The sequence below is a fragment of the Bos indicus x Bos taurus genome, chromosome 26 (assembly GCF_003369695.1).
Source record: "Bos indicus x Bos taurus breed Angus x Brahman F1 hybrid chromosome 26, Bos_hybrid_MaternalHap_v2.0, whole genome shotgun sequence".
Lineage (NCBI taxonomy): Eukaryota > Metazoa > Chordata > Mammalia > Artiodactyla > Bovidae > Bos > Bos indicus x Bos taurus.
The window spans coordinates 12,306,923-12,332,574 of NC_040101.1; the positions used below are offsets into that span (position 1 = coordinate 12,306,923).

The window sequence follows — 25,652 nt, forward strand, 5'->3', positions numbered from 1 at the left end:
TCCCTTGGCAATTTCTTTATGGTTTGACATTTTTCTATAAAGGGCCTCTTCCCCATGAGTTAGCATGGGAGATACATCTACCTATCTGAAAAAGCTCCAAGAAGGTGTTTGTTCTTTGGCTATCCCTCATTCATTCATTCATTTTTACTCATTCATTCATCAGCACATGTATAAAGGGCCTATTTACTATGTGACAGTGATTGAAATGGATACAGCAGCTCCTACAGATTTGTAAAAACCAAACTGAGTGGGGGTGGGGAAGTGGTGGGGTGGTGCAAGATTTCTAATAATCAAAGCTCTGAGAGCAACTTGCACTGGTATTTAAATGTAACAAACAGTACCTTGCCTTTTTATAGTGGTTTAGAGTTAACCAGAGGGAGGGGTCTATAAAAGAAGAGTGAAGTCGCTCAGTCTTCTCCGACTCTTTGCGACCCCATGGACTGTAGCCCACCAGGTTCCTCTGTCCATGGAATTTTCTAGGCAAGAGTACTGGAGTGGGTTGCCATTTCCTTCTCCAGGGGATCTTCGTGTTTATTAATTTTATTATATTTAACACTAAAACTTGATCCAGGATTTTAGTGTTTGGTGTTCTTATTTAAAGTAACCATAAAGGTCTTCCTAAAAAGACTAACACATCGTCTTCTTTATTAAATATATATATATATATATATATTGTTTAAAGATCCAAAAGTGCTCCTTATGTGAAGCTCATTCACTTCACAAGTGAATGGAGTATGAAGGTTTCATTCCCGTCAGCCCTCAGGAGCCTCCAGATTTCCCTCTCTCTCTGGTTTTGGGCTGTGTCTTTCTGATCTTTGACAAGGACTTGGCTGGGTCCAGGCAGGAGCGGATAGGAGCTCAGCGGCTCATAGTGTGGTCTGGGGCCCGGTGCGGGCCTGGCCTACATCTCCACCCCGTCCTGGCTCACTTCATCATTCCCCAATATCTTCTCCTCATGTCTTTTCACCATTACTATGAGTTTCTACTTACTTTATAGCCCTGTCTACGGCATTTTCATTATTAAAACTCTATTGTGTATTGTTTGCTACTAAGCCAAAGAAGATGCTACGATTACATTTTTTTTTCCTTCTTGGATCATTTTTTAAAATTTATTTATTTATTATTTACGGCTGCACTGGGTCTTCCTTGCTACTTGTAGGCTTTCTCCGGTCACAGCGAGGGGGGCTACTCTCTTGAGCGTGGGTACAGCTGATGTGGAGCACGGACTTAGCTTCCCCGAGGCATGTGGGATCTTCCCGGACCAGGGATCGAACCTGTGTTCCCTGTATTGCCAGGTGGATTTTAACCACTGGACCACCAGGGAAGTCCCTGGACTATTTTCTGCTTTTCTTCTTTTTATACTTTCTAGTAGCCTGTGAAATGCTTCTTGTTATGATGTGACTCAGGCATCTCGTCATCTCTGTAGTCCGGGTTCCCCTGGGAGCCCTTCCTGGGGCCCTCAGACCACAGCTCCCACCCAGATGTTCCCAGGTCTTTCTTCGCTGCCATTGGCCACTCCCTTTGCCCCTCTCCTGCCATCTGGACCCAGGCCGTCGCTTGTCCTGAGTCCCTTCCTCATCTTAATGGAGCAAGACCAGTCATAACTTCTTGAGAAAGGGCACACAGCAGGTAGACCTTTAAAGATCTTATTGAGTGAAAATGTTAATTGTTTTCCTATTGTCCCGCTTCAAGGGTAATCCGACAGGGCATAAAATTGAATTCCAGGTTAAAACTCATTCAGAACTTGGAAGCCATTGTCCTATTATCTTCCATTTTTGTTACGAATCCGTGTGTTACATGTAAGCTGTTTTGTTTTCTTTGCTTTTTCTCTCCAGAATGACTTAAGGCCCTCTTTTCATCACCAGTATTCTAAAGCTGTACAGTCAGAGGCTTGGGAGCAGGGCGAGGTGCATTCATTGTATGGGACATTTTCTGGAGCCTTTTCATCTGGAAATTTGTAGTTCTGGGAAATGTCCTCGTATTTTTATTATCATTATTTTTTTTGAAACTTCTTTCCTTCCGTTCTCTCTGGTTTCTCTCCCAATGATGGCCCTCCTCCTCTGGACTGAGTCTTTAGTTTCCTCGTCTTTCCCTCTGAGCTTTTCATCTTTGTACCTTTCAGTTCCTACATTTTCTCTTGGAGATTTCAACTTTATCTTTAAATCTTTCTATGGAATTTTTTCCGCTTCTGTTTTCTATAGACCGGGGCCCTCTCGTCCTGGTGGTGGCAAGCCTGATAGGCTTATAAACTGAACATATTTCCATTGAGCTGGGTTGGGAGAAATTTGCTGCGTGTCTGTATGCGGATTTTCAGTTAACCCTTGTATTCAGTTTTGCATCTCTTCCTTTCCCTCCTGCCTTTCTCTGTCTTCAAGAGAAGAAAACTCCAGGCTGGGGGGTGGGGGTGGTAGGTGGGTGGGGAGGGAGGAGATGACTGCTCAGCGCTGGGGGTCAGAACCTGGGGGTCTCACGGCTTCTTCCTGCTGCCCTCTTCATCCCTCCCGCCTGGGTTCCCAGATGCCCTTGAGTCCCTGCCATGTGAGGATGCTACTTTGCACCCCCACAAACTTGCAGGGCCTAGGTTTCCTCCTGCTGCTGTCTGCCGTGTCGTTCACTGTTCCTCCAGCTGCCTTCTTTCCTGAGCCCCTTCTCAGAAGTTATCTCGAATCGTTCACTTGACCTTTTCCTTGCCTCAGTCTCTGTCTGAAGCTGATAGTAACACAGGTAGTGCGTGGCTCGATCTTTGCCTTTTCTTATTGTCCTGTCCCATTGTCCGTCTCTGGCAGAGTGATGGGAACATCAGGGGAGGGGCTGACGGAGGCCAGGTGAGCAGGACGCAGTGACAGGCAGGGTGCAGAGATGAGTGGGGTGTTAGGGGATCACCACCCCCAGGTTCCTGCAGTGGATACAGGGAGACCCCCCCAGGCCAGAAGGGGACCATTCCTTTCCTTGGTTTTAGGTGTGAGATGTCTGTGGGATATCTAAGCCCACAATTCTAGACACCAGTTATCTGCATGGTAAGTTGCTTGGGGCAGAGGAATGGGCTGGAATCTTGGAAGACCTTGTGGTTAGGAAAGTGGTCAGACTAGGGCCAAGCTTAGGAAACCCCAGAATTTGCAGGGGTGGGGGGGACAGAGGGACGGGAGCTGGCAAAGGAGACAGAAGCAGCGAGGTGTTGGAGAATCCCGAGAGGGCAATGGGGGTGAGCAGGGTGGGGGCCTAGAGAGCGGCCCTGGAGAGCGAAGAAGGATGTCAGTGAGCCAGTGGGAGGGCAGGAGCCAGGGATGGGGGAGCAGGTGGAAGGGAGAAAGTGGAGACAGAAAGTGCACTTGCGCTTTCTTTTGAGATGTTTCAGTGAGAAGTCATTAACTACAGGGGCATGTGGAGTAAAAGCTTTTATTTCTCCCAGTGGATAAAGTTAAAGCACACTTACTAATGAGGGAGAGAAGCCAGAACGTCCAGAGCAGTGCTCATCTGCACTATGGTCTGCGAATGCCTTTGCCTTTGTTCTGGGTCGATTTCTCTTTCTGGGGCTGATGATACTCAAGTGAGTTTGCTTCTCCTAAAAGTGCACTTGCTGGGAGCGGCATTTGAGTGCTCACGTTGCTCTTGGCTGATGCGCTGCCAGGCTGGGAGGAAGGCCCTGGGCAGAGGGGCTAGGGACCATGTCTGGGAGGCAGACCTGGCTACACATGGCTTCTAATGGGGGTCTTCAGGTTGATACCTGGAGTCATCACCTGCACCCAGGGGTGATCCTTTTCCAGCACCTTCTGGGGCAGGATTGGGAGTCAGGCGTGGCTGCTGTCCATGGCGGTGCAGATGCTCTGGTGGAGGCTGGAATGACTGGAAGAGAGTGGCCAGCCATCCTTCCACATCATACCCTGGGTCCTAGACCCCGGGGGCCCCCACCAGTGGGGGATGGTCTCACCCTGTCCCGACAGGAACTAGAATAGGGTTAACCACGCTCTGGAAAATATCCCCAAATAACTCGAGAGACCCGCTTCTTCTTTTTTGTTATGTGTCCTCGGCGTGGACACCAGGCCTTCCTGTGACCAACTTGTGGTCAGCAGTCTCAGGGTTTCCCTTCTCAGTCACGCTTCCTACCCCAGCCAGATAAGCTTTGCCCATGAAGCTGTCACCCTGAGCCATCAGCCAGAGATGAGGGTGGCCCACGTCCAGGCACCTCAGGGACCCTGCACTCTTCGACAGATGCTCGGGGTAGTTGCAGACACACGGTGGGGCTGAGAGGCCCGAGGCCTGTATACCTACAGGCGTCCCCCACAAACCTGCTTCCTGCTCTCCCTCCACCCCCACCTCTAAGCCTCAAGCTACTCAGTACACTTCTTCTTTTCAGAACCACCCAAGACAGCCTGGATCCATCTGGAAAATGTGTGTGTGTGTGTGAGTGAATATTTAAGGGGGAGGGGAGGCCTAAAGCCATTTCTTCTTCTAGGGCCCTACATGGAGTTTGCTAATCTGACTGGTTAAAAGTCTGCTTTTATGAATTATCGTTGAAACAGGAAGTGGTTTTCCAAAAACGTTCCTTTCTGACAGAATGGGGGTGGTGGGAGGGAGGCTCAGAGCTTCCTGAAATGAGTGGGTCTTGGAGGGGTGTGTGGCCCCGATGCAGAGGCCCCCTGGGTCTCCTCGATGGCCTCCTGGCCTGTCCCCCCAACAGCCATGTTACCTTAAGGCTCCCACCTGGGTGGTCTTCCCGCACTTCTAGCCAAGGTTTTCCTTCTGGGGGATGGGAGATGGGTCAGACCTCCTTTTCATGGGATCTTTTGTCTGCTAGTCCCCGGAACCAAAAGAAGTGAAAGGATTGCTTTTGTCCTCCTTTCAGCACCAAGTGTTGAAGCCTTCCGGTGGTTTCTATGAGCCCAAAGGGTTTTCAGAGCCTGGGGTTACCTAGGCCAAATCCTGCAGCATGCAGGACCCCAGGTGGGCTATCTAGAGAGAGTGGAGTTTTCCACATAGACCCTGAGAAGCCCCTGACTTCCTGTGCAAATCATAGCTCCGTAGCTCCATTTCTGAGGCTTTTATTGTCTGGCTACCTCTGTAGGGTGGGTTACTCCTGAGGCTCTAATGTTTGGAGAAACAGCCTTGTGCGGGGTGAGCACAGGAAGTCAGAGAGCAGACAGCCTTCAGAGGATGTCCTGCAGGACCCTCGCATGGAGACCTGCTGTTTGTAAGACAAAGCGTTTGCCATCATTGGAAAAGACCCTGATGCTGGGAAAGATTGAAGGCAGGAGGAGAAGGGGATGACAGAGGATGAGATGGTTGGATGGCATCACTGACTCGATGGACATGAGTTTGAGCAAGCTCCGGGAGTTGGTGATAGACAGGGAAGCCTGGCGTGCTGCAGTCCATGGGGTCGCAAACAGTCAGACACAACTGAGAGACTGAACAACACATTCCTGCACTAGTCACTGCTGGCTTTTGGTGCGGCCTGAGTGCAGGTGTGCATACCTTTTCCAACCCTGCTGACAAGCCCTCCCAGGGCAGTGCCTATTTAGGGCTGATGCCTTCTGGCCTGACTGCACTTGGGGTTCAGGGCAGGCGGCAGTGTTCTATCTCTTGCTAACGCTCATCTCTAGTTCTGGGGAAAAAACCCCAGTCCTGCAGGGCTGACAGTGCATCACCGGGGGCAGGGAGGGGGCAGATAATGTATGTCACAGGTGTGAAACTGAGCAGAAACGCAAGGCTCGGGAGTCAGATCATCCCATGTCTCTCTGCAGGCTTCATGGATAAGCCATATCACCCCTCCTGGCCTCTGTGTCCCCATCAGGGACATGGCAGCAACAGGAAGACGGCACTTGGCTGGACTCCTGAGGGATTAAGGAAATTGGACCATAGATGTAAAATGCCTAGCTTGTGTTTGGCACTTAATAGGGGCTTGATCACTGGCTGGGATATGTGTTCATGGTTTAACTTGATTTTTTTGGTATTGTGGTAAAATAAAAGGGGCTTCCCTGGTGGCTCGGTGGTAAAGAATCTGCCTGCCAATGGCTGTAAAGAATCCATGGCCTCTTGGGTGGTTCTCCCCATTTCTCCCTCCTCGAGCCAACCACTTATCTATTTCTCTGTCTCTGTGGAGTTGCCTAAATATTTCTTATGAATAGAATAATGTAACATGTAGCCTTTCATGTCTCGTTTCCTTCACTGAGCATAATGCTTTCAGGGTTCATTAATGTTGCAGAATATGTCAGTCCTTCATTCCTTTTTATGGCTGAATAATGTTCTCGTGGGGCTTCCCTGGTGGCTCAGTGGTAAAGAATCTGCCTGCCAATACAGGAGGGGCAAATTCAATCTCTGGGTTGGGGAGATCCCCTGGAGAAGGAAACGGCAACCCACTCCAGTATTCTTACCAGGATAATCCCGTGGATAGAGGAGCCTGGCAGGATACAGTCCATAGGGTTGCAAAGAGTTGGACACGACTGAATGACTGAGCACACCCATGGTGAAATAGACATACATTTTACCATGCTAACCATTTTTATTCTGAAGGAGATCAGCCCTGGGATTTCTTTGGAAGGAATGATGCTAAAGCTGAAACGCCAGTACTTTGGCCACCTCACGCGAAGAGTTGACTCATTGGAAAAGACTCTGATGCTGGGAGGGATTGGGGGCAGGAGGAGAAGGGGACGACAGAGGATGAGATGGCTGGATGGCATCACTGACTCGATGGACGTGAGTCTCAGTGAACTCCGGGAGTTGGTGATGGACAGGGAGGCCTGGCGTGCTGTGATTCATGGGGTCGCAAAGAGTCGGACACAACTGAGCGACTGAACTGAAATGAACCATTTTTAGGGCTCTCATGTTTAGCATTTTAACCATTTTAAAGTTCTGTGGCATTGAATACATTCACGGTATTACATGGCTGTCACCACTGTCTAGTTACAGAACTTGTTTATCACTGCAAACAAAGCCCTTAGTCGTTAAGCAGTCACTCCCTGTTTCCCCCTCCCCGAGCCAACCACTTATCTCTCTGTCTCTATGGAGTTGCCTATTCTAAATATTTCATATGAATAGAATCATGTAACATGTAGCCTTTCATGTCTGACTTCCTTCACTGAGCATAATGCTTTCAAGGCTCATCGATGTTGCAGAATGTGTCAGTCCTTCATTCCTTTTTATGGCTGAATAACGTTCTCATGGGGCTTCCCTGGTGGCTCAGTGGTGAAGAACCCGCCTGCCAATGCAGGAGATGCAGATTCAATCTTTGGGTTGGGACGATGCCCTGGAGAAGGAAATGGCAACCCACTCCAATATTCTTGCCTGGGAAGTCCCATGGACAGAGGAGCCTGGCCGGCTACAGTCCACGGGGTCACAAAGAATTAGACACGACGGAGTGACTAAACAACAACAACAAAATTTTTTCATGAGGCCTTAATTTGGAGAATTCACAGCATGGTCGTGAATGCTACTGAATGTCCCGCACTCTGGGCTGGGATTCTTCCTGTCCTCATTTCAGAATGAATAGTGTAGATTTTGAGGCAGGTGATGTGGCCACAGATGCATTGAAGGGGAGGGGAAGGGGCAGGGTGACCATGAGCCTCCCGCCCCCCTGACCCCCTCATTCAGCTTAGCTCTGGAGCCATGGCCAGATCCCCCATGGCTCTTCCAGCAGTGGTTCCTTCTGGGCTCCGGCTGGCAAGGGCTGTGCTCACAGATAACAGACAGGCTCTCCATGTCTCCCCGCAGATGCAGGAAAAGGCAAAGGAGATCTACATGACCTTTCTGTCCAGCAAGGCCTCGTCCCAAGTCAACGTCGAGGGCCAGTCCCGCCTCAATGAGAAGATCCTGGAGGAACCGCATCCACTGATGTTCCAGAAGCTTCAGGACCAGGTAACCTGACTTCCCTAGCTGCACCTTGATGGCAAAACTGACATTTCTGCCCACCTCTGTTTGGAAGAATTCAGTTAAAACTAAATACTGAGCACCCTAGAAGCAGTCCCATCCATCTGGGTGGCCTGGGGCACATGGAGGGGGCGTGGTTGGTGAAAGAGACAGGCTGGCCTGCCAGGCCCAGGATTTGACCCGTCGGATCCTCGCGCAGGCCTCTTTACTCTTGCTCTACTCACACTTCGACCGAGCAGGGATGTCAGTCTTCTCAACCAGATTAGAAGGGAGGCTGGAGCTGTTTGAGGCACCCACACTGAAGAAGCAACGTGTGATAACTGCTAAAGGTGGGAGCAGCCAGATAAGTCTAGAAAAGCAAGCACAAGACCCGAAGTGGCAGGGAACCTGAGGCTTTTGTAAAAATATCCAAACCTCACCACCTACTTCAGTAGGCCCTTGGTCCACTTTGTCAACATAGTCCACTCAATGCAAGAAAAGTTAGGTTTAAAAAATGGACTTCTAAGGGATAAACTGTAGTTCTCTGGCGAATTGTCATATGAGGAATGCCAGCAATAAAATAGGCAACAGGCTGAAACTGTACTGCAGAGGTTTTTTTCGGATATGTGTTTGCAGATGTGACTATTCATAGCAGGTTCTGTTCTTATGAAACGTTATATACACACCCGTGGACCATGGAACACTGACAGATTGCTAACTTCTGAGGGCCCTGTTCTTACTGGGGAAGCAAAGGCCTTCTTTGGCACACAGGTGGAGACTAGCTCTTAGCTTAATTTAGCAATCCTCCAACATGAGCAAGCCCAGAGCCACCTGGAGGGCTCGTTAAAAGAGAAACTGGGCTCCAGCCCCAGAGTTAACTAGCAGACTTGATGGTTTCCAGGTGAGCTGAGACCTTGCTGTCCTAGCAAACCCCCTAGGTGATGTTGACACTGCAGGTTCTGAGACTACACTTTGGAAACCACTGGTCCACAGCATCAGTTGGCCTTTTTTTTTTTTTAATTAGCTGGAGTGTGCACAGAGCCCAGAGCATGTCCCAGCATCCAGAAAGCTTCATCTGCTCAACATCAGATAGAAAACAAATAGGTAGAAATTACAAATATGAGAATTAACTTGAGAATGTTTTCCAGTTGACACAGTGGCAAATGCAAATTCCACATGAATTCAACCTCAAATTTGGGTGTCGAAGGGACTCTATAGTTAGCATGAGAGACTTGTTGAGGACCTCCTGGAGGTGGTGATGTTGAGCGGATGGGAGCGATGCCATGGACATGGGCTTGTGGAGGGAAAGGAAGGCAGGGTTAAAGGCGTGCTTGTGGCTGGAGCCACACGGAGGTCTCCGCTTTACCCGGACCTCAGAATCATTTACAAGCTTCCTAGGGTACTGTGAAGGGACGCCAGGGTGAGACCCTGCAGGTGACCAGGGTGAGATGCCAGGGTGACACCCCTGTGTTCTAGGTGTTCTCCATAAAAACAATACCCACGCTTCAGGGGCGCCCTTCTGTGCCCCCTTGGCACATATCATCTCATTTAATCTCCAATGAGGAGCTGAACTCCCATTTTGATGATGAGAAAAGCAAGGATCAGGGGGACTACGTGGTTTGTTAGCACAGAGTCCCACAGGTCTAGGACATGCCGGAGGCCGATGCACCTGCCTTTAAAGACTGTACTCTGCGGGCTTCCCTGGCAGTGCAGTGGTTAAGACTCTGTGCTTGCACTGCACGGGGCTCAGGTTCGATCCCTGGTCAGGAAAGTTCCACACAGCGTGAGGTGGCCAAAGGGAAAAAAATAAGACTGTACTCTGGACTCACACAGCCCCTCACAGCTCCTCAAAGCCCCAGGAGCTGGAGCAGAGGGGTTACCATGTGAATACAGCCCTTTTCTGGGACTGCAGAAGCCAAGGCAACAGCAAGGAATGAGGTGGGCTGCTGTCACCTCGGTCTCCCAAAGACCCTGCTCTCCTGTGAGAGGTAGGCCTGCAACGCATCTCAAAAAGGAGCTGGGCTGCTGGGACCAGGGCACCCCCATTGGATTCAGACCTCGGGAGGTTTAGCTGGTGCAGAAAGGAGGAAATACAAGGGACTGAGGATGATGTTTGTAAGTGACAAAAATATTTTAATTTAGTTTTGGTTTTTGGCCACACCATGCAGCATGTGGGGTCTTAGTTCCCTGTCCAGGGATTGAACCCATGCCCACCTCCAGTGGAAGCCTGGAGTCTTAGCCTCTGGACCACCAGGCAAGTCCCAAAAACATTTAAAAAATAATTTTTGTTAAAAAAAAACTTTCATCTGGCTAACTAGAAAAATTATATGTACTCAACAAAAGAAACTTGAGAAACCAAAATATAAAAATGAGAAAATTCGTAATTTTATACTTGGAGTGAATCACTAAGTAACATCTGATGTCTAGACTTTCCATCATTTTTTTCCTGTAAATATGCATGTGTACACACATCTAACAGATGTGGCATAATGCAGTTCAAACTACTTCCTGTAAAGAAAGTACTTTTATATCCTGTTGTTGAACGTCATTTACTTGAGAGGGAGAAAGAGGTGCTAACTGTCTTCCTTGGGCATAACTGGATGGAAGCAAGGTACCTGGAGGGGCTTCCCTAAATGGCTCAATGGTAAGGAATCCAGAGCTGTAGGAGATGTGGGCTCAATCCCTGGGTTGGGAAGATCCCCTGGAGGAGAAAATGGCAACGCGCTCCAGTATTGTTGCCTGGGAAATCCCACGGACAGAGGAGCTTGGTGGGCTACAGCCCAAAGGGTCACAAAGAGTGGGACATGACTGAGCAACCGAGCACAGCACAGGGTGCTTGGAATCTGAGTTGATTCCGTAGTGAGGGCCTCTGGGTTCTGTTTCACTTCAGAAAACTCTGTCTCTCAGGGGCCTTGCTGCTGCTGCTGCTGCTGCTAAGTCGCTTCAGTCGTGTCCGACTCTGTGCGACCCCAGAGACAGCAGCCCACTAGGCTCCTCTGTCCCTGGGATTCTCCAGGCAAGAATACTGGAGTGGGTTGCCATTTCCTTCTCCAGTGCATGAAAGTGAAAAGTGAAAGTGAAGTTGCTCAGTCGTGCCCGACTCTTAGTGACCCCATGGACTGCAGCCTACCAGGCTCCTCCATCCATGGGATTTTCCAGGCAAGAGTACTGGAGTGGGTTGCCATTGCCTTCTCCCAGGGGCCTTGCTGGTAACGGTAAAAATGCATGCTCAGCACAGTTTGTGGTTCTTTGCTCCTCAAGGCCCCCACAAGAGCCCTGTTTTCCTAAGGAGAATGAAGCAGAGGAGAGCATGTTTGGAACCACAAGACTTCGGATAACTTAAAAACCTTCCTCAGCGGCTCTGACTTCATTCAGCCAGGCTCTTCTGTCCATGGAATTCTCCAGGCAAGAGAGTACTGGAGTGGGTTGCCATTTCCTTCTCCAGGGGATCTTCCTGACCCAGGGATCAAACCCAGGTCTCCTGCATTGCAGGCAGATTCTTTACCAACTGAACTACTAGGGAAGCCTTGATTTCATTCAGCACCACTTGGTTTTATGGCTGAGCTTTCTGAGTAGGCTGCCTTCAGTACTAGCTCACCAGGAAAGCTTTAGGGAACCTTAACCCCTCCCCATGCTGGACAGTGCCCCAAGCCCTGGAGGCTGTTATTAGGGTAGCATGGACTTTGGGGCACAGCTGATGCCTAGAATGATGGGAAAATCTTCCCTGAGCATCAGATGAGATGACTTGACATCCATGAGTCTCATTTAAAGGAGAGCTTCTTGGGTCTTTGCTCAGGTCCTATTGATTCTTGGTTTACACACAGTTCTAACACATTTTGGTTTTTCAGTTCACAGCCTATTTGAAGTGCTGGTAGAGGCTGTGGAGTGAGCAGCTGCAAGAAGCAATGGCTAACAGCCAAGGAGGAGGCAGAAAAACGATACTAAAAACACAAAACCATAGCACAGTGATTGGGAACCACCAAGCATGGGGGACCACAGTCCCACACACCACACTGGGGGCATCCCAGTACTGCAGGGTGGTGATGCAGTTAGTGATCCTAATGACCCTAAAATTTCAAGCAAAACTTATACTGTGGTCAGCATAGTTACTGTAGAGTGTGTTAGATGTTTTAATAAGAATTGCATACTTATTAAAATGGTATCTTAAGAGAAGTGTGGAGGCTTAAAACTTTGTTATCTAGAAAATTTGTCATTGGAGAGATTGTTCTCTGATTTAATTTTCCTCTGCTGATGGGGCCCAGTTGTGTTGCCGAGCACGCGCTGGTAAGGCCAGGAGAGGCAAGAGTAGTACTGGGAGCATCCTTGGGAACTTCCGCCTATAGTCAAAGGCTGTTGTTGGATAAAGTTAAGTTTCAGGAATCTGGAATGGGGAGGAGATGATCTTACAAAGAGTTGATTTCTTCAATGAATCGCAGTTCCCTGCAGCGACTTTTTAATCTTCAAAATTCCCCTGGGGGACTTCCCTGGTGGTGCAGTGGTTAAGACTTCACCTTCCAGAGCAAGGGGTGCAGGTTTGACCCCTGGTCAGGGAGCTAAGATCTCACATGCCTAGGGACCAAAAAAACAAAATATTAAAAAAAAAAACCACACACAAAAAAACCCAGAAGCAATATTGTAACAAGTTCAATAAAGACTTTAAAAATGGTCCACATTAAAAAAAAAAAAAAATTCCCCTGGGAGGTCTATTTTGGTTCTAGTTGGTTTGCTGGTGTGTGGAGTTGTTTTTTCTTTCATTCCTTTATGCTGCTAATATTGGTGGGGGGCCTACTATGTACCAGGGACTGTGCTTGGAACTGTGAGTGCAGTGAGGAAATCGGCATCTGACTAACCATGAGGACAGGAAATACAACAGGCAATGGGACTGAGAGTGACCGAGAGGGGTCTAGTGATCAGGGAGTACTCCTTGAAGATCCGAGTGGCAGAAGGGGGAGCCAGGTACGAAGCCTGGGGCAGGACCTTCCAGCAAGAGCCAGTGGCACATGCAAAGGCCCTGGGGCAGCAATCCACTGGGTGTGTTGGAAGAGGTCAGTGTGGCTGGAGGGGAAGGAGGGAGACAGAAGAAGCTAAGTTGGGAGGGACTGGCTGGGGTTAGGCCCTGAGGGAACCAGTTTAATTTCAATGGTGACTGTGTGCCAGCTGGGCTCATAAGGTTTGGTCCTCTTGAAAACCAGGGCCCTTGGCTCTGACCCCTGATGCCAGCTGCTTCCGTCCTTCATCGGGGTCGGGGGCAGGGTTGGGCGGCAAGGGAATGCAGATGACTCAGTGCAGAGCCATCTCTGCTACTAGAAAGTCAGTTGCGCACCCACAGTCTCCTGACCATGGCTCATCTCTGTACCCAATGGCCTGACTCCCTGCCGCCTCGCTCCCTACTCCCTACCCATCACTTCCTGGACACCGACTCACACTCATGTCTTCATCACTGTATGTTAGGTTAGGCAGGAGGAGAAGTACAAGCTTATGATCCAGGACGGCCTCCATCCCGCCGCCCCCCAACTGGGTCCTGCTTCCTGGTGTGGCTTCTGTGGCCTCATCGGCAACTCAGGGCTCTCGGCAAATATGGCTGCCCCTCCAGGCTCCGCTGCAAGGCAGTCCACGAGCCTTCAAGGACCCGTGTTAAAAAGTCGCTCCCTGATGGCCACAACCTTGTGCCCTTAGACCCGACGTGTCTCTTTTCTTTGACGTGAGCATTTAGCAGCTGTGAAACTTTGGGCAAGATGCTATCCTTCTCTGAGCTTCAGTTTCCTTGTTTGTGAAATGCGGATTATGATAGGGCAGTTGTGAGGATGAAATGCACTCGTGTCTGTGAAGTGCTAACCTAGTGCAGAGGCTGGCATGCAGTCCGTGAGTGTTAACTGCCTAAGTGTTAACTGTGCGTGTGTCCTTTAAATTGCCTTCAGCAGCAGTTCTTAACTGGGAGTGGTTTTGCCCCTCTGGGAATGGGCAGTGTCTGGAGACATTTTTGGTTGTCACAAGTGGAGTGGGTGTGCTCCTGGCACCTAACGGGTAGAAGCCAGGATGCTGTGAAACACTCTGCAGTGCACAGGGCAGACCCCCCACCCCCCACCCCCGATGCAGATGTATCCGGTTCAAAATGTCAGTGGTGCTGAGGAGGAGAAAAGTATTGAAAGTATTAGTCGCTCAGTCATGACCGACTCTGTGCGACCCCATGGACTGTAGCCTGCCAGGCTCCTCTGTCCATGGGATTCTCCAGACAAGAATACTGGAGTGGGTAGCCATTCCCTTCTCCAGAGGATCTTCCCAACCGAGGGATCAAATCTGTGTCTCCTGTATTTCAGGCAGATTCTTTACCATCTGAGCCACCAGAGAAGCAGCAGTCCTGGCTTAGTGTGGCTTTCAGAAATGTAGCAGAATTCATGTGGCTTACCCTCACTGAGCCTCAGGACCCCCCCTGTTTTTAAAAAAAGCACCAAATAATGTATATGGCAGTTTTCTACACTTTAGGGAGTCCTGGGAAAACACTCAGGCTGCACTTCTTCACAGTTAACACAGTGCCTCTGTGTGCATCTCGTCTGACTCTCAGGTGGTCCTGGGGAAGGTGGGACCTGGCACCTAGCTTATGGGAGAGTTCCCTAGAGGGGGAGGGGACCTGGCTAGCCCGAGCTCCCAGAGCTGGAAGAGGGGAAAAGGGGCAAGAACCCAGCGCTTCTCGTTCAGCTGGACTCTTGCTGCCACAAGGTTGCCCTGTGAGGCCCGAGCTCCGTGGGAAGCTGTGGTGTTTTTTCTCGCTGTTCTCTTTCTGGCCTCTGCCGCCTTCTTCCCTTCCTGGGGGCTGGTACAGTGGCATGGTCTTTGGCATTCAAAGACCAACCAACGCGCTTACCTTCTTCTCTTTTCTCCCCCTTGGCCTTCCTTGCTTAGTCGTCCTCTCCTGTACCTCCAGCCCTGGCTAATTCTAGAACATCCCCAGCAGTCACTGAGGCACTGAGAATCACCTACAACCTAAAGGGATCAAACTGGTCATAGCAGCCTAACATGCTTTTCTTTGTACAAGAAGTGATGGTGCCTGTCTGTGCTGGCCCTGACACCTAGGCATCCTGCTCGCCCACTTGGCTGGAGCACCAGGGAGGAAGGCCAGCAGAGGAACCCACTAAGTCCCCACTAGCCACGAGCATATCCTGTCACTGGCTCGCCCAGGATTCTGGGCAAGTCAATTTTGTTTTTGGCTGCACCCCACATGGCATGTGGAATCCTAGTTCCCTGACCAGGGATCAAACCCATGCCCCCTGTAGTGGAAGCTTCGAGTCTTAACCACTGGAGCACCAGGGAAGTCCCCTGGACAAGTTAATTTTTTGTTATTTTTAATTGCAAAAAAAAAAAAAGCAAGAGCTGACTCATTGGAAAAGACCCTGATGCTGGGAAAGATTGAAGGCAAGAGGAGAAGAGGGTGACAGAGGATGAGATGGTTGGATGGTATCATCGACTCAATGGACGTGAGTTTGAGAAAACTCAGGGAGATGGTAAAGGCGTGCTGCAGTCCATGAGGTCACAAAGAGCTGGACACGACTGAGCGACTGAACAACAATTGTAAAATTACTATGTGCGTTGTTAAGATTAAGAGGAGAAAGTGACACCATCCAGAAGATGACATGAAAGGCTAAACTCCCCCAGTTCCTGCCTCTTCATTCTCACTTTCTGCCTCATGTTGTGTATCCCTCCAGACCCTGAATGTTTGAAAATGGAGTACTTTGAAATCTGCTCAGTGACTTGAGGTTGTGGCAGATGAAAGACTTAGAACAGGATTCTGCTCCACAAGTTTCTTGGCACCCGTTTACACACCTGTCTTGCTCTGAAGCTTCTGGGTTGAATTCCACAGTGTAGAGTGATGGGTTCCCTAGGACAAGGAGATTGGAGAAGAGGGAAGGCCCTTGCTCATGGGAACATGAAAGAGAAGGCTGCAGGTGTGAGGGGGCAGGGGTGCTCTTTCTCCTTCCACAAATCGTAGGAACCCCAATGCCTACACTTACGGCAGATTTTGAGGCTTTCCAGGAGGCCCTCAAGCTTCAGGGTTGATGCATGCTAAGTCTGGTCTGGGGAGAACAGAGTGGAGGCAGGTTTTTTCCACTGAAAAGGAAGTCCTCAACCTCTGATGTTTAAAAAAAAAAAAGAAAGACTTGAGTGAGATGTCAGTGCCCCCAGCCACATGAGTGAGATGTCAGTGCTCCCAGCCACATGAGTGAGATGTCAGTGCTCCCAGCCACATCCTCGACAGAGAAAGGAACCAAGCACCAGACCTCTTCATCTTTTTTTTTTTTTTTAGCAGTGTCGTTTCTTTGAATTTCCCCAGACCCCAAGAAGTAAGAATCGCTTCCTTTGTCGACCTCAGTAAGAAGGTCTGGAGCAGCTGGTAGTCTGCGATGGTGGCTGGAGCAGGGGTTCCTGGGCGCCTCGGTCTTGGTGCCAGCTGACCTTTGCTCCCAAAGATCAAGCCCAGTCCAGCAAATGGCATGTTCCAACGGGCACAGCCTGAAAGAGCAGTTTGTGGGTTTCCACTCAAATGCAGGGAGCGTTGGATCCTGGCATTTGCCACAGCCCTTTGGCTTCTGAGGGTGGGGCAGGAAGGACAGCATTTGAAATATCTTTTTTTTTTTTTTAACAACTTTAAAATAGTGTTTAAGGGAAGAAGCGGGGGGCGGGGGGGGAGGGGTACCAGTATAGCTCTGAATTCTCTCCATGGTGGCGAAAGGCAAGAATAAAACACCTTCACCCCACGCAGAAGGTGTGTCCTTTCAGCTTTGGATTTGAGGATTAGGGACTTCAGGAACAAGAGGATGGCCACCTCCTCCCTACCCCAGCCCCCGAGGCCCTGTGAGGGGATTTCACCTGGGGCAGGGGCCGCTGTCTCCATCCGTGTTCGGCCTCTCTCTGGAGTTCTGACGTCCCCCGGGAACGTGGTCCACCTCTAAGGGGGCCCGTTCCAGAAGCAGGAGCGACATCCAGCTGACGGAACCTTCTCTGTGGCCTTCCCCGGGGCTTTGGGACTGGGGCCGACCTGAGCTTTGTCTCCTCTCCCGCTCTCCGCCAGCTGCCCTCGGCCTCCTCTCCCATCCCCCCTTCACCAGAGGGGAAGGTGGTCTTTGACCCAGCGGTGGGGGTGTCCCCAGCTGTGCCCCTGCCCCAGGAGCCTCTACAGCACCCAGCTGATCCTTGCATGAGGGCTGGCTCTCTCCACACTTTGCATCTATTTGCGTCATGTGAAAGTTTGTCTGTAGTCTACGTGTGCAATTACATTCTAGAACTGCAATTTGTGGACACTTGTGTACTTTTGCAATCATTTTTACATAAAAACTAAATCAAATGCTTGTAGCAAATATGAAATCCCATTAATAAAATTTTCTGTTGCAGGAAAGGTTTCATGTTTTTTCCTCTTGGTACCCAGTTGAAATTACATTGGTGGAAGGCTTTGCAGTGTATGTGTTTAGTTTAGGTCTTTAATGTCCTTGTGTTTTTTGTTTTTTGGGGGGGACCATGTCGCATGGCATGCGGGGTCTCAGCTCCCCAACAGACCAGGGATGGAACTCATGCCCCTTGCAGTGGAAATGCAGAGTCCAAACCACTGGACTGCCGTCTTGTCTTCTAAGATGGGTTAGAAGATTTATTAGGCTTCCAGTGTACTTGATCGAGACAGGGATGAAGCTTCCATGGATGGGCCCTCAAAGCTGGTTAAGCGTCTCATTCTCTACACGACTGAGTGTGTGTCCATGAGGGAATCCTTTCCAGAGCAGCAGACAAAACAGTCTCAAATCACAGCCCCTCATGGATATTTTCCGTTACTGAAAGGCAAATCCTAATTAGTTGCGCTGTCTGGGGTCTGGGGAGGGTGGGGTGCCTTGCTGTGTATCAACCTTGAGTTGGGGGCCCTCGCAGCAGGAAGCCTCCCTTCTTGATTTTCACTTGAGTCTCACATCTGGCAGACTAAGGGTTGGATCCCAAGGCCAAGACACTAAGCGATTTACAGTCCTGGTATGTAGCTCCCAGATGTGGGGCTGCTGAAATCTGAAACCTGGGCAGACACAGCTGTGTTGGCAAAAAAAAAAAAAAAAAAGGTACAAATGCAACTTTGCTGCCAACTTGGGTTTTCTGCTTGGTCGGCTGCCTGTCTCCCCCAAAGGCTGTCTGCGTTAGAGCTCTGCTCCCTTGGTCTATGGTCCATTGCCCACAGTCCCAGCCCACCTGGGTCTCTACCTTCTTCTTTTGCTTCCCTGCAGACAACTCGAGGTGCGTGGTCAGGCTGATGACCACAGTCCAGCCCTGGTGAGTCCAGTTCTCCCATCAGAGAGTCCTGGTTTTGTGGAGCCTTCTGGAACCCCTAAGGGCCATCTCATTTTCTGCGCTCAAGCAGGAGTGAGGTGAAGTCAATAATTTACCTGTGTTCATTTCCAAGAGCTGTCGTAACAGATGATTGCAAACTAAGTGGCTTAAGAAAATAGGTGTTTTTTTTTTCTCTCTCTCACAGCTCAGGAGGCCAGAAGTCTGAAACCTGAGTGTCAGGCAGGGCCATGGTCCCTCTGAAAGTTGGAGGGGAGATTGTATTCTTATCTCTTCCAGCTCCTGGTGGCTCCTGGCAATCCTTGGTGTCCCTGGCTTATAGCTGCATCCCTCCAGCCTCTGTCTTCGCATGGGCTTCTTCTGGTTGTATGTCTCTCTGTGTGCTCTTTTTTTCTTATAAGGACATCACTCCTTGGATTTTTAGTGAAGTGAAAAGTTGCTCAATTGTGTCTGACTCTTTGCTACCTCATGGACTATAGCCCGCCAGGCTCCTCTGTCCATGGGATTCTCCAGGCAAGGATACTGGAGTGGGTTCCCATGCCCTCCTCCAGGGATCTTCCTGATCTAGGGATTGAACCCAGGTCTCTTGTACTGGAGGCAAATGCTTTACTGTCTGAGCCACAGAGAAAGCTCCCTTGGATTTAGGGCCCACCCTAAACCAGGATGACGTCATCCTGAGATCCTCAGCTAACCCCGTTCCACATTCTGAGGTTCCAGGTGGATGTCAATTTGGGGGACACACTGTTCAACCTCCTCTACTGACCTTTGGGGACGTTTATTTCCCACTTAAATACACAAGCTAACACATTAGAGAATGTACTTGGGGTCATTGTTTTCAGTTTTAGTGAACTTTAAACATTCGGTGTTCAGTCACTTGACACTCATGTTCATTTTTCTGTGTTAAACTCTTCTCACAATCTCTGTTTTTAGTGACCACCTCTCACTCTGCCATGTGAGTGGTGGGATGGCCCGAAGGTAGGCGTGTGGGCTTGAGAGCTGGACGGCCAGTGTTTGCATCCTGCCGGCCTCTTTTGCTCACTGTCACAGGCTGAATTGTGTCCCCCCCTCAAATTCAGAGGTCAGACTCCTACGCTCCAGGACCTCAGAGTGTGACTAGTTGGAGATGGGGGTCTTCAAAGAGGTGATTAAATGGGGTCCTTGGGGTGGGTCCTAATTCAATCTGACCAGTGTCCTTATAAGGAGAGGAGATTAGGACATAAACACACACAGAGGAGAGACCAGATGAAGACACTGGGGAAGACGGCCACCTACAAGCCAAGGACAGAGTCCTCGGGAGAAACCAGCCCTGCAATCACCTTGATCTTGGACCTCCAGCCTTCAGAGCCCTGGGAAAGGAAATTTCTGCTTTTCAAGTCCCCAGTTGTTGGTACTTGTCATGGCAGCTGAGCGGGCAATATACCAGCCACTGGGGCAAAGCAACAAACCTCCTGGGCTCGGTTCTTTCCCTTGTGTGTGTGGGGTCCTCGGGGGTTCAATGGAGATCAGAGAGCATGCCCCAGGCACTGCCTGGCATGTGGTTTGAAGGCGCTTTTACTGGGATTGGTGCACCTTGAATTGTTTCACCAGCCCTTCTGTTGTTGCTCAGTGGATGGGCCCCGTTTATTCACTGGGTGAACCTCCATTATGACCATGTGCCCTGTGATGAAGGCTGCTGTGGTCAGCAGCGGGGTACCTGGTCTTTGGTCACTTTCTTGAAAGAGATTTTTAGGACATTCTCTAAGTCATCATTGCTGAGTACCCTTGAAGGGCCCTGGGTTAAAGCTGCCTATTGCCATGAACTCCAAGGCCAGTGCCCAGGAGACCTTTTGCTGGTGGCAGTGAAGACCCTGCCAGAGATCCCGGGCAGTTCCTATCCCCAGAAAATGAGGCCCTTGGGAGCCACATCCCTTTCCTTCTTCAGATCTGTCCCAGTCTGATGCCTCCAGCTGCTACTGGGTGACTCAGTTTCACCAGGAGGCAGGTGAGGGCTCCTGAAGAGGGAAACCCCAGCTCAAGGGCCTCCACGGGCACCTCACACCCGCCCACGGCAGGGAGTGGTCCTTGCGCTCTTGTTAAATAGTTTGTAGCCCCCTCCCCCTGAGCTTGCTGGCTCCAACTGTGCGGAAGGGAGAGCCAAGCATCTCCGGGAGGTTGAGCCCCCCCTGCTGGAACCACCTCCCCTCCCCCCTCCCCCTCCACCTCGGGCCAGGCGCCTCCAGCACTGGCCTTTCTTCTTCTTTTCTCGAAGAGCCGCAGCAGGCAAACAGGATGCACCACTCCCACACGCAGAGACTCAGACGAGACACTTGGGTCGAACCGCATCCTGCTGGTGGTGCTGGGTCCCATCTGCTGCAGGCCTGGTTGGAGGAGGGGGTGGGGGCTTGGTTCCTGGGTCGGGGACACTCACAAGCCTGGTTTCATTAGTCAGACTTCAAACATCATTTCAAACGGTGAACTGGATGGACATCTCAAAGTCCCCTGTGGGGGTTCTTGTGCCTGGAAGGGCTGAATAATGCAGGTGGTGATGAGGGATGGTAACACACCCACACGGCATGCTACTGGCATTTCACATCTCCTGCCTCACCCCTGCCTATGATTTTTGGATTTTCTGGGAGGTTTTGGGCTTTAATGAATACTTTCTCCAAACCTTATCAAAGCAGTCTAAGATGATAAGATTGCTACAAAATAGAGGCCCACTCTGGAGAGGCGCAAGGTAGGGGTCTTTGGAGGTGTGCTCCTTGTGAGCAGGTGGCCCAGACTGGAAGGGCACTCACAGAAGGGCAAACAGCAGTTCAAGAGTTTTAGGAAAACCCAAACCCCGGCTGAGAGCAAAACGATGCAGGTGGTCCTCCCGTGATTGGAGCCATCTTGGGAAAACGAAGGTGTCAAGCCCAAGTTCCAGTTCTCCCAGCCCCCAGCCAGGTGTTCCGAGTCCGTGGACACCGTCAGGCGTTTCATTTGCAAAGCAGTTCATGTGCCTGTGGTGAGAGGGCGGATTTAAACGATGTTTTACCACCCACTTGGTGACCCCGCCTGGCAGCGAGCGTCTTTCTAGACGCCCCTGGAACTTTCTGTTTGTCGAGCCCATGGCGGTGCCGTCAGTGAAGGTGCCAGGTTGCGTGGTGTGAATTTTCAGTCTGCGCAATGTCCTGAGAGTCCAGTGGGAAGGTCTGAGATGGAGAGAAACTTCTCAAAATAAGAGACTGTCCCTCGACAGCCAGAAAGTGCTTCCTTTTGTTCCCCCTGTTCCCACCCCTTGGCAGGGCAAGGGAGGACTGCAGCAAAGCATGGGGAGGCGCCGGGGGAGGAGGATGTTGGGAACCGGGACTCTGGCTGAGAAGGGGGGGAACTCTTTGTGAACTTGGGGTGCAGCAGGCGGCAGTCCTCTAATCCGTCGGGGGTCCTCCCCTCGCAGCTGGCGAGTGTGCATTAGAATGACTGCTTTCCCAGAGAGGCGCTCCTTGGCCTATGTGAGCGAGCAGGTGTCTGCGTCCTGCAGCTGACTGCTATTTTCTTTAATTAAGGCCTGTTCCCAAAGCCCCTCCTGCCTGAGCTTGTCATTCCACTTCTCTGCCCCACACTGAATAAGCCCCATTTTGTTTCTTGGTGTAATAATAGGTTTGTGTAAGACCTTGGTTGCCAGACTTCCGGGGGTCTAAATATTAGCATTGTCTGATATGATAGTGGCCTTTATTTCATCGTCTCTACGGATATGGCTTCTCTTCTGCTACATCAAGGTCCCGGAGACCCACACCCCTGTAATATCTAACCTGAATACAGTGGTAATTCTATTTTTTTTTTAAAGTGGTGATTCTTAAGTACCTCTTGATCCAAGGGTATGCATCAATGTTGTGTGAATCTAGACTTCTGTGAAAAATATAGATTTGCTTGTGCTCTTTAAGCTCTTATATTCCATTAAGATAATTTCATAATGACCCTAAACATCCAGGAAATCTGCCTGGTCTACCACAAGACTTACTTTAGCTTTCCTTGGGTGTTTGGCACACATATGCGTTCCTTGGCACATGATCGTGCTCATGTTCAGTCGCTCATTTATGGCCAACTCTTTGTCACCCCTTGGACTGTAGCCCCTACAGGCTCCTCTGTCTGTAGAATTTTCCAGGCAAGAATACTGGAGTGGGTTGCCATTTCCTCCTTCAGGGGATCTCCCCGACCCAGAGATCGAACCCTTGTCTCCTGCATCTCCTGCATTGGCAGGAGGGTTCTTTGCCACTGTGCCACCTGGAAAGCCCCAGCACATGATAGGTATTTAATAAAAATTAAATGATTTATAATTTTCCTTTCCCCCTTAGATCTTCAACCTCATGAAGTATGACAGTTACAGCCGCTTCTTAAAGTCTGACTTGTTCTTAAAACACAAGCGGACCGAGGAAGAGGACGAAGAGTCACCAGATGCCCAGACTGCAGCTAAAAGAGCTTCGAGAATTTATAACACATGAGCCCTCCAGGCGCCGGAAGGACTGGCAGCTTTCAGAATTGAAGGAACTCACTCTCCGGACCATGCAGGGTGCATAATGGCTTTGTTACCTGCAAGGACTGAAATGTACAAAAACCCTTCCATGGGATCTGTGTATTTTATTATCTGCTTGACCAGTAAGTTTTGCATGATGGCTAATCTTAGATAAAAAGACAAATAGCTTTGAAGTTTTAGTTCTGTCTCACACACAAAAATGAAATAGTCCTTATACACTGGACATCTTGAGTATTTTACAGCTTGATTAAAGTTCATGTGAGGCCTCCAGGTGAAACTTACAGCCACATCTTCCCTTTGACGTCTTCACCTTCCCTCCGTGGGTGGGTTGCTCGGGTCCACGGCTTCACCTGGTGAATCAGCTCGAGAATGAGTTGATCTAGCATGCTCAGGCCACTGGGGGCTTGTCTGTCAGATGCCGCTTGGGTTAAATACTTCTAGAGAATAAGTTCAGTGTTGGGAAAAGAAAATTCATTGCAGCCTCTAAAGATTCAGGGAGTTGCGTGTGAGTATCATCAGAGGGCTCTTATTTCTGAGGTTTGGGTTTGTCCTGGTTTTGCCCACAATCTGTGATGTTTCATGTAACACAGATAAATAGTTCATTTTGACAGAAACAAGATCCCAACCAGGAAGAAAGAAAACCGGGAGATTGTTCAGGGTCCCCATGGCGATGCAAGGTGGTGCTGAATGGGACGGTGGTACCCAGCCCCTGCTGATGATGGAGGGTGCGGGATGTTCGCTCCTCTCACAGCCCATCTGGTGAATGGGCTTAGTGCCTACCCTTCGCTAGACTTCTTAACTCTGGGCTTGAGACTTCAACCAGAGGATGGAAATGCTCTTTGGAAGCCCCCTCTTGGGCTGGAGGCTGTGAGTGAAGCCCGATGGTCCCAGGCAGTCCTAGCCAGCCCAAGTTCCCCTCCAGAAGAGCCCAAGGTCAGGCACGGTTCCCTTCTGCTCACTGTTCCTGCCATCTGCTGCTGCCAGACCTTCTCCAGCATGTTTGCCAAACCTTAAACTTCTGTTTGTACAAACAAAGCAACTAGACTCTTACTTGAGAGCCTTCCAACTCAGACATTCCATTTGCAAAACTCCCTGCTGTTGAGTACAACTCTATGATTTATCAATCAAACCAGGACACTTGAGAGAGAAGGGCATTGAGTTAAATCATCACGCTGGGATAACAGGGCATCAGCTGGTTCTGTTCTGGGTGAAACCCATTTGCATAGTCGCCTTGCTGACCCCCCTCTCCTGGCATGACCACTTGGGCAGTCCCCCAGATTCTCATTGTCCCTTCACTGTGGTCAAATGCCCCCTGTCTTTCCTTTTTGGGTCTTAGGGAGCCATTGACTGCTTCCAACCGAACCACACAGCTGAAGCTCATCAGAAACAGTAAATACTTGATCTCTGCCCCGCCCCCCACCCCCAGCTCCCAACAGGGGGTTAACTGCCTCCCCTAGGTCATCCCAGACAGGTTTTCTCTCTGCCTGGAATGAGATGGTCATCCTGAGAATGACACCCAAGGGCCCTGTCATCTGGAAAATTCAGTCCATCTTCAAGCAGAACAGACTGATGTACTTTTAAGAGTAAGGAATAAAAGAAAAAAGAAATAGGTTCTCTAGCTCAACTTACAGTTTAATAGCCAAAAATGTGCAGAGATACAGACCGCCCCCCCAACCCTGGCCCTGCACCATCACAGACAGGATAATTTCAAGACCCCATGGAGCTGAGTGAGTGGCTTGTGTGCTATTGCCTCAGTTGCGTCTGACTCTTTGTGACACCATGGACTGTAGCCCATGGCTTCTCTATTCATGGACTTTCCCTGGCAAGAATACTGGAGTGAGTTGCCATTTCCTCCTCCAGGGGATCTTCCCGACCCAGGGATCAAACCCATGTCTCCTGCATTGCAGGCGAACTCTTTACCCACTGAGCCACCTGGGAAACCCTGATCCTCCTATTTGAGAGTCTGTTCCGGGCGGGTCCCAGAGACTGCAGATGGCTGGGAACCCTCTTTCCGGCTTTCACAATTTTACCCCTGGGTTCAGAGACCCTTTGAGGTGGTGATCTCTTCAGAAACACATAAAGGAAACAGCTAGAGTTAGCCGGAAGGCTGTCTGCCAAGAGAAGAGCTTCTTAAGAGCTGGTTGAAAAGCTCCCCAGTGGGAGGGGGAGCCGCTTACGTTTAACCACAGCTTACTCCCACCAGCATGTACTCACACCACCTCCCCCGGCTTGCTCCCGCCTGGCTGCCTACATCCCTTCCAAGTGCAAAACCAGGCGGGTACAGAATGCAGCTTCCTGGATCTGTTGCAACAGTGAGATGGAAGTGTAGGGCATGTGTGTCCCCAGATGATGCTTCCACACTCAGCTTTTCACTTTCCCCCATCCATTTATTGATTAGTACCTTAATTGCATCTGGGGCCTCCCTGGTGGCTCAGTGGTAAAAAAAAATATCCGCCTACTGAGGCAGGAGACACAGGTTCGATCTCTGATCTAGGAAGATCCCACATGCTGTGGAGCAACTAAGCCCGTGAGCCACAACTATTGAGTTTGTGCTCCAGAGCCCAAGAGCCTCAGCTACGGAAGCCTAGGCACCCTGGAGCCCATGCTGCACAATAGGAGAAGGCACTGCAATGAGAAATCTGTGCTCCACAGCTAGAGAGTAGCCCCCACTTGTCACAACTGGAGAAAAGCCAGCTCAGCAACAAAGACCCAGCAGCCAAAAATAAATAAGTAAATACAATTATTTTAAAAGAATAAATAGTGTCTTCTACGGGGTAGAGATTGTGCCTGGTGGTGGTTGTTGTTGAGTCGCTAAGCCGTATCTGACTCATTGTGACACCGTGGACTGCAGCACGCCAGGCTTCCCTGTCTTTCACTATCTCTCGGAGTTTGCTCAGACTCATGTCCAACTCATGTCCACTGTGTTGGGCGCCCAGATTCAATGGGGGCCGCGTAGCTGCCATGATGATTCAAGCTCCAGTGGGGTTCACAGGTGTGTTAAAATGTAGGTGTT

At 50.0% G+C, this 25,652-nt stretch overlaps 1 protein-coding gene across 5 annotated transcripts in view; it reads left to right on the forward strand.

Annotated features, from left to right (window-relative positions):
* RGS10 (regulator of G protein signaling 10) overlaps positions 1-22,920 on the forward strand; it is a 41,533-nt gene extending 18,613 nt beyond the window's left edge. For 3 of the 5 annotated variants that reach the window (XM_027529203.1, XM_027529204.1, XM_027529202.1), the window contains 2 exons: positions 7,705-7,848; positions 22,461-22,920. In XM_027529203.1, coding sequence (XP_027385004.1) covers positions 7,705-7,848; positions 22,461-22,607 — 291 coding nt within the window. In that variant the 3' untranslated portion in view covers positions 22,608-22,920. The other 2 variants (XM_027529206.1, XM_027529205.1) reach the window with 2 other exon arrangements.
* Positions 22,921-25,652: the final 2,732 nt, after the last annotated feature.